Here is a 12,251-nt window from a genome sequence, read left to right on the forward strand (position 1 = left end):
AACCACTGCATACTAGAAACACGTCCCCTCCCCATCTTAGTCCAAAGCCAAAAATGTCTCTAAGACATTGTTAAATGTCCTGTGGGGGTGAAAGCAATCTAGCTGAGAATCCTTGATCCATAATCTGCTTACAAGAAGTCAGGGATTATATATCCCTCAACAATTCTCAGGCATGACTAGGAAGACTCTTTTGGAAATAGCCCTCCTAGAGAACGTGGAATCCAGGACACTGAAGGATTACTAGCTCTGGCCATTGACTGCTGGGACTGTGGGGGTATAGGAGATCTACATCAATGTGCTGGGCAGCACACAGGGGTTGGTCTGTAAAGTCTTGCCATTCAAGAGTTAAATTGAGACAGAGAAGAGATGGAAGTTGTGAACTTACAGATCTTTGCTAATGAAATTCCAGATAATAGCCAAAGAGCCTTCAGCCAAACCATCTGCTTCTTGGATACATGTACTGTGGCATGGCACCACACCATAATGGGGCCATTAGAAAGCTCTGTGTACCTAAATGTAATTAGGATGTATTAAAGGATGTCCTGCAGCTTTGCTTAGCAACCACTGGTGTGTTTATCATGCAATCCTAAGGGAGTGGTTAACTTTGTTAACGAAAAGAATAGTATTAAACTTGAGGAAATTGTTTTAGAGTCATCTCTAAAGAAGACAAATCATATTTTCCCAAGTAGAATGTCATCAAGTGATCATAAATGGAAGTACAAAGAGATTTGTTTTCCTTTTCCATTCTTAGAATATGGTCTCCACAAAGGGTGGCACAATCTAATGGTCTCAAATGGCACTTGAAATAGCTCAGTTTGACTATCATGCCTGTCAACATCTTGGAAACAGAAGTTTTCTCTAGCCATTCATGCAGAACTATAACATCTTTCTAAGTAATTAGTGTTGCACAGGACCTATCTTCAGGTGTTCAATAGATGCTCAACACATGCAGCTGAGCCTGCCCATACAGAGGCTCAAAAGGCTATGGAACTAGAATATGGTGAAAATTGGTCACAAACTGTGTGGTTAATTGTGTGTCTAGTTTAATCCTTGTCAACCATGGAGGTGGTATGAGGAGATGAAGAACAATTCTGCTTTGGTTGTTAAACACAGCATCCAGTATTTGATCTGTATGTTTGGAGCAATAATTTCCACTGCAGTGTGCTTCAAACAGTAGAAGAACATACTACCAAGATGATTACAGAAGCGTTTTTTTCAGAAGAATACTATTTTTTCTTGAGAATATACAAGTTGTTTATAAACTCAGCTCAGCCTTGAATTCTCCAACTTTCTGTTGTTGTCACCCAAATCCTTGTGGTAGGTTTTTACCCATAGTTGTACCCAAGAGTCTGTTCAAAATCACCAGGCAAAATCATTACTTATTATAGTATCATATGTAGGTAAGTCAAATGGTCAAGCCAATAAAATTTGGGTCCATAAAAAATGGATATTTTTGTATTTTTTCTGAAATATGCCATTCAGGTATAAAATCAGTTATGTTTAGAGCAAAGAAGAAAGGTAAAAATTGAGGTTACCACATTTAATTTTATTTTATGTTTCTTTTTCTGTAAAACAAAATGGTGATCATAAAATAATCAATAAACCTCATGTAATAGAAAAATAAATTAAAATTTTCACCCATTATCATTTCTCTATGGGAGGAAGAGCCACCAGCTCACAGGAGGTGGTTTTGACCTGTTCTTCCACTGTCTTAATGCTATTTTTATTGTCAGTGATGTGTAAAAAATAATAAAGTAGCAGATGGCAACCTTATAAATCTCCAACAGTGAACAAATGGTTTAAATTAGAGAGAAAAAAAGTAAAACTGATTATTTTCTGAAAAGAACAAAGCAACAAAAAACAATTCCAAGAACATGCTTTCAGTGGGTTAAAAATGGTGTTGGCAAGTTTTGTTTTGGAATTCTTGTCATGCCTAGAGCAATATAAGGAATAAGAAAATGAAAGCACAAATTTGAGTTGCATTATTCTAACTAGCTGAATTCAGCTGATAGATGTTTTCAAAGAAGTAATATCTGTCTAATTTGGTTTTTTTTATCTACTTTTTTTGTGGACAGAGGGCAAAAGTCAGGCAGTGGGGAAGCAGAAAGTAAGATCTCTTACCTGATGCTCAAATAACTACCTATATGATCTCAGTTTGGAGCCAGGAGAAAGAGGAAGTTGGAAAGAAACATATATGAGTTATTTTTTTTTTGTACTCTTACTCTGATCGCAGCTCCAAATATACATCTTCAATGCAATGGTACTTTACTGGCTTAGTTAAACTAGAGACAGCCTTACATGTTAAGACTTACCAACCTGAAGAACATTTCTGTCATAATTACTATAATTTTTTAGTTTTATTCTAGTGAAATCATGTGATTCTTCTAAAGCTATTATTTTTCAAATGCATCGTGATTGTTCTAGATGATATATGACTGTATATGACCTTTCGGATCACCTTTTTTTAATAAAAAAAAATCTTGCTGGTCTTTTGATTGGAATTAAAGCTATAGATAAATCTATAGGGAAATTAACACCTTTACTCTGACTTTCAATCCACAAACATGGTATATCTTTCCATTTATTTAGATCTTCTTTGATGTCTTTCATCAGTATATTCTAATTTTATTATACAGATACTATATTTTACTTGTTAGATTTATCAGCTATATAAGTTCATTATAAATACCTTCTAACAATTTTGGTCATTGTAAGAAAATGCTTTCTGTGAGTTAGAAATGGTTTTGGCAATTTTTGTTTTGGAGTTCTTGTTATACCTAGAGCAATATAAGGAATAAGGAAGTGAAAACACAAATTTGTGTTAAGTTTTTTTAGCTAGGTAGATATCTGTGTAATTGCTTTATGCAACATTATTGAACACACTTTTTTGGAAACTTTTTGTAATTCTTCATAGTTTTCTATGTAGATAATCATGTCATCTGCAAATATGAACAATTTTATCTTTTTAATTCTTTGACTTTTATCTTTTGTATATGCTTGGGTAGTAATTCTGTATAATGTTAAATACAAATGGCAAGGGTAGACACAGAAATAGAAGAAAATTCATCTTTTAAAAAATTTAATCCCTAAGGAATTTGAACCTATAAGAACCGCCTTTCTGGTGTCTTTTTTCTCTGCCTCCAATAATTAGTTTTTACTAGAAACAAAAGTAAAAGACACTTTTCTTTTTCAAGTTGGCATTGCTCTTTGTAATGCAATTTTAATTTTCTCAATCAGACTTGAGCTTGATATTAAAATATTGTCATTTCTAAGTTTTGTACTATAGTTTAACAATTTAAATTGTAATGTCCCCAACAAAAGTCATTAGGAGTTCTTTGTAAATGAGTTATTTTTATACTCTTTTAGTCCATGAGATGTGCTATACAATATGTATTTTTGACATGTTTCACATTATTTCCTAGGAAACAGGGAGCAATTCTCTGACCTTCTATCTTATTTTTCATGTTGCTTTCACCTTCCATCCCTTTTCTTCCTAAAATGTTTTTCATGTGTATAACTCAAGAATTTCAGGGAAAGTTGCTTAGCATATATATTTGGTTGTAAAACAATGATATCTGTATATGGTTAAACATAGACTATTCCTATTAACTGGATAAATATAATAGGAGTTTGAAAACTTTGAGATGTTGACTAGGACTCATCACTAAGAGAGAACTATTATATTATCCCATCTTTCCAGAAAATTCTAACCATGATTCCTACTGAGGAGGAGAAACAGAAAATCCAGGAAGCTCAGTTGGCTAACCCTGAGGTTCCCTTGGGCAGTGCAGAGCAATTCCTGCTCATGCTCTCCTCCATCAGTGAGCTTTCAGCTCGACTCCACCTCTGGGCATTCAAAATGGATTATGAAACCACAGAAAAGGTAAATACTTTGCACTAGATGCAAATGTTCAGAAATCTAGTGTTTTTTTAATTAATGCCTATTAAATAAATACTAAGCTAATGGAGTATTGTTTTAAGTACACGTTCTCAGGGTGAATTAATGATAATGGGTTTCATCACTTAACACTGGATGATGGGAGCTGCCTCTACTGAGTTATCAGCCTTATAATAATGGGTCATTCTAAAGTGCCTGCCTGGCATCACATTCAGATGCCTAGTGGACTCCAAATAAATAATTTTTAAAAATTAAACTTGGTTTTTATTGTAGGAAATTGGAACAATCCAGAAAAGCACAATATAGGATCTTTCCTGTTCTCTTTCTATCTGATGGTAATCATCTAAGCTGCCATTGACAATAGCAGCTATCAGGGCTTTGGGTACCTTTTAGGAGAACATGCTCAATAGAAAGAGGAAGACAAAGCAGATTGCAAGCAACTAAGAAGAGACTAGAAGAAAGGAGAAGTTCTTGGGAAATACTTGGGAGACAGGAGTACATTTTTAGGCCGGGTGGGAAGCAGGGAGAAAAGGCAGTAAAGTACAAGAGAGATTAGTTGAATAGACTTGCTGAGAGAAGACAGGCTCAGAAGCCCTGGTGGAAAAGCTGTGAGTCTCCATCAAGAAAACACTATCCGGGCTGGGGATATAGCCTAGTGGCAAGAGTGCCTGCCTCGGATACACGAGGCCCTAGGTTCGATTCCCCAGCACCACATATACAGAAAACGGCCAGAAGCGGCGCTGTGGCTCAAGTGGCAGAGTGCTAGCCTTGAGCGGGAAGAAGCCAGGGACAGTGCTCAGGCCCGGAGTCCAAGGCCCAGGACTGGCCAAAAAAAGAAAACACTATCCCAAGGTCGAAATCCACATATTCAAATCCAAAACTTCTTGCTTACAAGTGAAAAATTATACACTTGACCTCATGTGACATATTACAGTCAAAATACACAAAAACAAAACAAAAAGCCAGGTGCCAGTGGCTCACATTTGTAACCCTAGCTCTCAGGAAGCTAAGGTATAAGGGTCATGGTTCAAAGCCAGATGGAGCAAGAAAGTCCATGGGACTCTTATCTCCAATTAACTACCCCCTCCCCCAACACACACACAAAAAAAAACCCTGAAAGTAGAACTGTGGCTGTGGATCAAGTGGTAAAGCTCTAGCCTTAAGGGAAAAAAATTTAGGGACAACACCCAGGTACTAAGATCAAGCCCCAGAAGTGACATAAATACAAAACTAAGCATAGTATGAGCACTCAAAATATTCTATAAAATTACTTTCAGTGTTTTATGACAAGGACAAAATGTTTGCGTGAGATTGACCTGTGCTATGGAGAAATGTGGTTATTATTTCTTTCATAATTTTTTTTTAAAAGAGCCTAAACCTGCATTTGTTTATCTTTTGTTTTATCTTTTCTTTTTTAACTAAAAGGAAGTAGCAGAACCACTTTTGGACCTGAAAGAAGGAATAGACCAGTTGGAGCACAATAAAACTCTGGGTTATATCCTGTCTACTCTCCTAGCCATTGGGAACTTTCTAAATGGAACTAATGTAAGTCTTCCCCATCCTTTATCCTCCTGCCTCCCTTGTCATAAAACCTGTATCATTTGTTGCTAGAGGACATACTTCTGATTCCCCAAAGTAGAACAATCAACTTTTATGTCTTCTTGCTGAAAATCAGAAGAAATTTTGGGCTTGAAATATTAGGGGTCATTTAAAAAAAAAAATCTTAACCTTGCTGTAAATCAAGACACTTGGCAAAATAAACATATTCTTCTTCATAAGGTATGGCTACTCCTGAAGTAGATATTGCAATTTTCATCTACTTTCCTTTTTCCCTCCTGAGCTTATTTATCACTGAAACACTGTGCTTATACACATCGGAATTTTTTTTAAGCAACTTATTGTTATTGCCATTGGTCAAGCTCTGGCTAGAAAGCAGTAGACCTGCATGTGGCAGGGCCAGATGAAGAAGAAAGTGTTGATATTTAGATACCAAAAACCCAGTCTCATGGCACCCTGATTGAGGATGTGGTCTTGGATGTGTCTCAGGGATGTGGTAGGAAAGAGCTGGAGTCTCACCCTCATTCCTAGTGTGCCAGGTTCACATGTTGTGAATGAAAAAGGATAGAGCATGTGATCTAAGAGTTTCAGTCCTAGAGAAACTAAGTATTGGGCTACTGCAGCTGGGCATTGATTCTGACCATCTGTGTAATTCCAACAGCCTATATGAGGATTGTTTTTCTCATCTTTTACTTTACATCACCAAACAGGCCAAAGCGTTTGAGTTAAGCTACCTCGAGAAGGTTCCAGAAGTCAAAGACACAGTGCACAAGCAGTCACTTCTCCACCATGTGTGCACCATGGTGGTGGAAAACTTCCCAGACAGCTCTGATCTGTACACAGAGATTGGAGCCATCACCAGGTCAGCCAAGGTACGTCCATGACCATGGAGCAGCTGGCCTTTCCTTGGCCTTTACTGTTGGATCTTTCTGAGAATCATCTCAGTGGCACACATGCTCTATTAAGAAAGACATTCAGTGCCGTCTGTGTTCCCTGCTCTGGAGTTTGTGACTATGATTCGTTTCATGCCATTTCTAACGAACTTTTAAGATCTTTTTCCTATCACTCATTCTTAGTCAGATTCTTTCCTACTGAGGTATGTTACGACAAGCCTGCCATCCAAGTTTTCACTCCTGCGTCCTCTTTTGAGAGTGTTACTTGAGTCTTCAAAATATTACAAAGATGCAGTTGTCTGTTTTAGGTGGGCAGATAGGTCACAAAGATCCCACCTGGCTCTTCCTGAAATGTGCATAGGACCTACAGTAAAGCTTGGAGCCAGGGAAGAGGGCAGGCCTGGCCCAGCTGCCCACAGTTAGGACATCCCAATGATCTTATGCACAGGGAATGTTTTTATAGGGCTGTAAACAGTATATAGCATTGGCCTCTCAGCTAAAGCGAGAGAGTTTCTATCTTCATGACCACATGGCTTATTAGAAAAAAGGCAGTCACATTATGTGGCCACATAGCTGCCTCCAATGCAGGAGGATCCTTGAGACAGAACTGCGAGAAATGAAGGTTGTGGAAAACACAGGAAATTCACTGGGTGGGAGGATACCCTTCAATAGCACACAGTGCTAGAATGCAGTGGAGTCTAGTATGAGACAAAGGGATGATAGAGGGAAGAGTGGGCAAGGAATAGGGTTAGGGCATCAAGGTTCTCTTTGCCAGTACTCTCACTCTCCTGGCCTGATGGTCTACTTAGCTGAAGCGGAAAAAGGTATGATTTCTCAGAACAAAGTCCTCTATTAAATAGGTGCTTATGCCATATTATTCTCTTCCATGTACTGTTTTATGGTCATTACAAATATTCATATTCATTGTCCTAACCATGGCAGAAAGCCCCTCTGAAAGACCCAGCAGAGCTCTCTCCAGTTACTGCTCCAACTTCCTTATGAGCATCTCCTCAGAAGAGGTTTTCTGTGTGAATGTTTTGTTTTTGTGTTGTTCTTGGGGCTTAAAACTCAGAGCCTCTCCCTTTTACTCAGCTTTCTGCTCACAGATGGAAACTCTTCTAGTGTTTTCTGGTTAATTGAAGATGGAATCTTCAATGGTTTCCTGCTCATGCATAATCCTTCAATTATACCTACAACCTTCCCCAGCTAAAGCTGGCTATAACCAAATGGCCTTGACCTAGGTCTTGTTATTATAGCTGAGCACAGTAGCTGCCCTCGCCCTGACCCCTCTTCAGTATCAGACCTTTCCACTAAGCTGACTGGATGATTAGTTGACATTTAAATAATAGTGACATCATTTTCCTTGTATAACAATTGGTTACGCAAGCCAATTCTGCAGGTAGCCCCTTCACTCTAACTTTGGCAATTACCAAATATGACTGCTGACCCGATCTATGTGACTTGCAACAGGATGCCACAAAATCTTCCACTTAGACTTCATTCCCAGAGCCTTTTTGGCTCCACAGCACAAGGAATCCTCGATGTTCCTAGGGTTTTCTTCCTAATGGATGCCAGAAATCCTTTCATGTATCTTCCTTCATTGACTTGATCTCTCTTGTCCTTCTGAGTGTGGACTACTAGTCAGAAGTCACTCTAGAAATTCCTGAGTGTTCTCCTTCAGGCCTTGCTTACTATAGCCATTGGCCTCTCAACAGTTACAGCTCACCCTCACGCCCTGCTGTTCCTCCAGACTTGTGTTTGTGGCCCTCTTTTCAACCATTGCCTACTCCCCTTCTTCCTCAGCTCCTCCCTTCAGCCCACCTGCTTGCTCATCTAGTTATTTCTCTTAGTTTCCCTCCCAATTTATTTCTCATCTTCTCCTATTAAATGTGATATATATATATATCAGAATTGACTAATGCTTTGATTTATGTAATTTCAAGCCTAGAAATTTTATAAAAGCATTCCCTTAGAAAGCCTTATCACAGTCCACTTCTGTTGATCTGAACTACTTACATGTTCTGTCATCTCTCTTCTTTGTATGTGTAGCTTTTATTTTCTATCAGGATCCTCTGCCTCCCTACCAATACAGGCCTTGTGAGTGCTATATACACCCCTGAGTGTGGTGATCCCCTGCTTATATGATGAGGTTTCTGAAGAGCTTGAATTTGGTTGCATTTCATATTTGTCTTTACATACTCAGTTCCTGATATGGGTGGATACTAGTTCTTCCATGACTGTTAGTTGGATGTGTGAATGGTGAGTAGATAAAATAATTTGATACTCAAATTGTAAAGGAGATCAGGAAGAGATTCTAACTGCCTGGCATAATCAAATCTGACCAGGATGAGTTATTTTGCCTTCTACAGTATTATCCTTCTAAAATATTCCAGAACAATAAGAGTGTTCTGAAAGCTTTTATGAGACATTACTCAGTTCATCTTGTACTAGGTTTCTTCATTTCATGTTTTAATTTACAGTTCCCAAAGACTTGCATAATATTTCTTTCCAAATAAGGCAGGAAAAGGTGACTCTGTCTATTGGGTTCATTTGGAGAGCAGTTTTATCACTGAAAAATTTGATGTCGAGATAATGACAAATACACATGTGAATAATTTTTAGGCCACGAATATGCTTGTCTTTCAAGTTGCAAATTTGGTTTTGATATTTGTTTCTTCCTGGAGGCACTTTGTTCTCCTGGTTTAGGTTGGTGTCCAGTTGTTTCAGTGCACTTGCAGTGTTTTTTCTCTCTCTCTCTCATTTTCAGGTTGACTTTGATCAACTTCAGGATAATTTATGTCAGATGGAGAAAAGATGCAAAGCTTCATGGGATCACCTCAAGGCAATTGCAAAACATGAAATGAAACCAGTTTTAAAACAACGGATGTCAGAGTTCCTCAAAGACTGTGCAGAGCGGATTATCATTTTAAAGATTGTCCATAGGAGGATAATTAACAGGTAAATGTATCGAACTGACAGAAAGATCAATATTCTTGGAAATGTTCTGCAAATAAGGATCTGTAGATCAGTTACAAATGTGTTATTGTACTTTCTCCATATAAGTATACCAATGGTAGAGATGCTGTTTCATGGACATTTACATTTTTCTTACATAATAGCATAATACCATTGTATCTTGAAGTTGGCAGGAATATCAGAGGTCACTTGATGAAAAAATAATCCCCTGGGGTTAGGAATTGTATCTGTGAGATCTCTGACAAACCTAACTCTGTCTTTGCAACTGCTTCAGTAGTGTCACCTGCAGAGAGCTTCTCGTTTGCAAGGCAGCTGCAGTTGTTCGAAAAGTTCTTCCTTGCTGGGGGCCAGTGCCTGTAATCCTGGCCACTCAGGAGGTTGAGATCTGAGGATCATGGTTCAGCCCAAGCAGGAAAGTCTGTGAGATTCTTATTTCCATTTAACTACCAGAAAATTGGAAGGGGCATTGTGCCTCAAAGTGGTACAGGACTAGCCTTGAGTAAAAAAGCTCAGGGACAGTGCCCAGGTCTTGAATTCAAGCCCTGTGACCACCAACAAAAAAAGTTCTTCTTTCATCTGGTCTTCAGTCTGCCCTCTGAGAACCTTCCAGTGGTGGATTCTCTGGCAGCTCCTCCATACTTCAGGTGCCTGAGTAAGGGCTGGGGACCACAGGTACGCTCCTACAACAACCTTCTTCATAGTTACCCTAGAGAAATATCAACAGGGACCAGGCCTTGTTCTACCCACAAGTAAGCGGGCTGGGGTATAGCATGGCTACATGGTTGTCCAGGGCACTTTTTAAAGTGTTGGCAGCCAGGACTAGAATCCAGGTGTTCCATCTTCCTAGGCCGCAGGATGTTTCCTTACATGAACCACCACTTTCTTCTTTGCTTTATCACAGAATATAGGTGTAGGGACATTTTCCTCCCATCTACCTCTCCTCCTCTCGACTTGTCTTTCTTTCTCTCCTTTCACTTTCTGTAAGCCTGCATCAGACTTTCCAAAACCTGATTCTCTTATGTGCACATGAACCCACTCCTCCCAGTTTGTGTCATTTGCTGCTTTGGTTATTATACATCTTAGTCTTGGCCCAGACTGGTGAGAGAAGAAAGGTGTTTAAAGATATTGGCAAGAACAAGAATAAGGGACACAATCTTCCAGGCTGATAGCAAGCTATTAATCAGGACTTGTAGAATTTAGTTGTTTAACCATAAACCCTTCTAATTACATGTACTTTAGACCTTTTATGTTCTCTCTGGATAGGAGAATTTTATGAGCTATTTCCCCCAATGTTGTATACTAAAATTAAAGTACACTCTTAACATGGCTAAAAAGGAGAGGCAAAGAATATGACCTTTCATGCTTTATACGATGAGATCAATTCCCAATTTAAAAATAAACATACAATAATAAATAATTTCCTTTCAGAGTATCATGAAACTAGGACACTTTTATGAAAGTCTTATAAAGCTAGTGGCCTGATTCTTTTTTTATCTTAGACAGTTAAAAACTCATTGTGTTCATAAGGATATTTGTTAAGGTATCTTACTCTAATTGTTGCATACAAGCTGGTCACTTGCTGATGACTGATCCTACCTGACCAAACTTCCTATGTGCTCACTATTGGCCATCCCACCAGAGATCACCAGGTTGGGCCAGAAATTCATTATACCTATGATGGTAGTAAAAAATTGTATGGCAAATGTGGGTACCATGTAGTAGCCACCCTCAAACATCTAAACTAGAACTCTGAGTGAAAATGAAATCTTCAGCAAGATGTGTGTGTGTGTATGTCTGTGTGTCTGTGTGTGTGTGTTTAAAACAGGAACACCTTTATGAAATCCAGAATGGAACATTGAGAGCTCCAATTGCTTTGTTTTACTTTTTTGCTCTTCTTCCTGGCAGAATTCCACAGGAGCTTTTCACTTTTCATTACCTGACTTATGTAACTGCAAGCCTCTGTACATCACCTTTATGATAACATTTAAAACTAAAATAAAAATAAAAATATATTAAACATTAAACTTCTTTATGACCCAGCAGCTCCACTCCTGGGCATTTATCCAATAGAACATTTTTGGTAATTCTATATTTAGATTTAGATGCCCTCTGGATCTCAAAGCAATGTTCTAGATGTGGAGAATAAGAGATCTTAAGTTGTTTTTACATATAAAAGAGGACTCAGAAAGATCATATGAATAAGGTAAAATAATTTTCCTCTTGGGGACTAATATGTCCTTTTGTTGATTTTTACTTTATATGGGTTTTGGATAGTGATCTGAGGAAACATATATAGTGCAGTAATAGTATTCTATCCTATCCTCATGTCATATCATACACTATATCTTATATCCAAAATGTAGTATCAGTTGGAAGTAGGATCCAGGAAGACATTAGAGTGTAAATGGTGGGGAGGGGCGTTTCGGGAGGGGGAAACAGGAAGGTACTGTTTTACATGGTTTGGTCAGAAAAGGCTTCTCTAGGGAGATGATGTTTGAGTAGAGAGATTGGAATGAAAATAACATGACTGTTATATTTCCTTGCTCATTTGTTAGATTATTGGCTATTCTGCTCTTCAGTTTTTTGTTTTTCTTTTTTCTTTTTTTTTGGCCAGTCCTGGGCCTTGGACTCAGGGCCTGAGCACTGTCCCTGGCTTCCTTTTCGCTCAAGGCTAGCACTCTGCCACTTGAGCCACAGCGCCACTTCTGGCTTTTTCTATATATGTGGTGCTGAGGAATCGAACCCAGGGCTTCATGCATACGAGGTGAGGACTTTACCACTAGGCCATATTCCCAGCCCTGCTTTACTTATTTTGGGGGTAGGGTCTTGTGCCCAAGTCAGCTTCAGAACATGATTGTCCTATCTATTCCTCCTGTGTAGAGATTATAGACTTGTGTCACCATGCCTGACTTGTTTGTTGAAATTGG

The 12,251-nt window shown here is 38.6% G+C and overlaps 1 protein-coding gene across 5 annotated transcripts in view; it reads left to right on the plus strand.

Annotated features, from left to right (window-relative positions):
* Nucleotides 1-12,251, plus strand: part of Fhod3 (formin homology 2 domain containing 3) — a 401,480-nt gene that overhangs the window by 371,674 nt on the left and 17,555 nt on the right. For all 5 annotated transcript variants that reach the window (XM_048363540.1, XM_048363541.1, XM_048363537.1 and 2 more), the window contains 4 exons: nucleotides 3,701-3,883; nucleotides 5,324-5,443; nucleotides 6,166-6,327; nucleotides 9,116-9,306. In XM_048363540.1, coding sequence (XP_048219497.1) covers nucleotides 3,701-3,883; nucleotides 5,324-5,443; nucleotides 6,166-6,327; nucleotides 9,116-9,306 — 656 coding nt within the window. The remainder of the gene's footprint in view (nucleotides 1-3,700; nucleotides 3,884-5,323; nucleotides 5,444-6,165; nucleotides 6,328-9,115; nucleotides 9,307-12,251) is intronic.

Source organism: Perognathus longimembris, chromosome 15, assembly GCF_023159225.1.
Source record: "Perognathus longimembris pacificus isolate PPM17 chromosome 15, ASM2315922v1, whole genome shotgun sequence".
NCBI classification, from domain to species: Eukaryota; Metazoa; Chordata; class Mammalia; order Rodentia; family Heteromyidae; genus Perognathus; species Perognathus longimembris.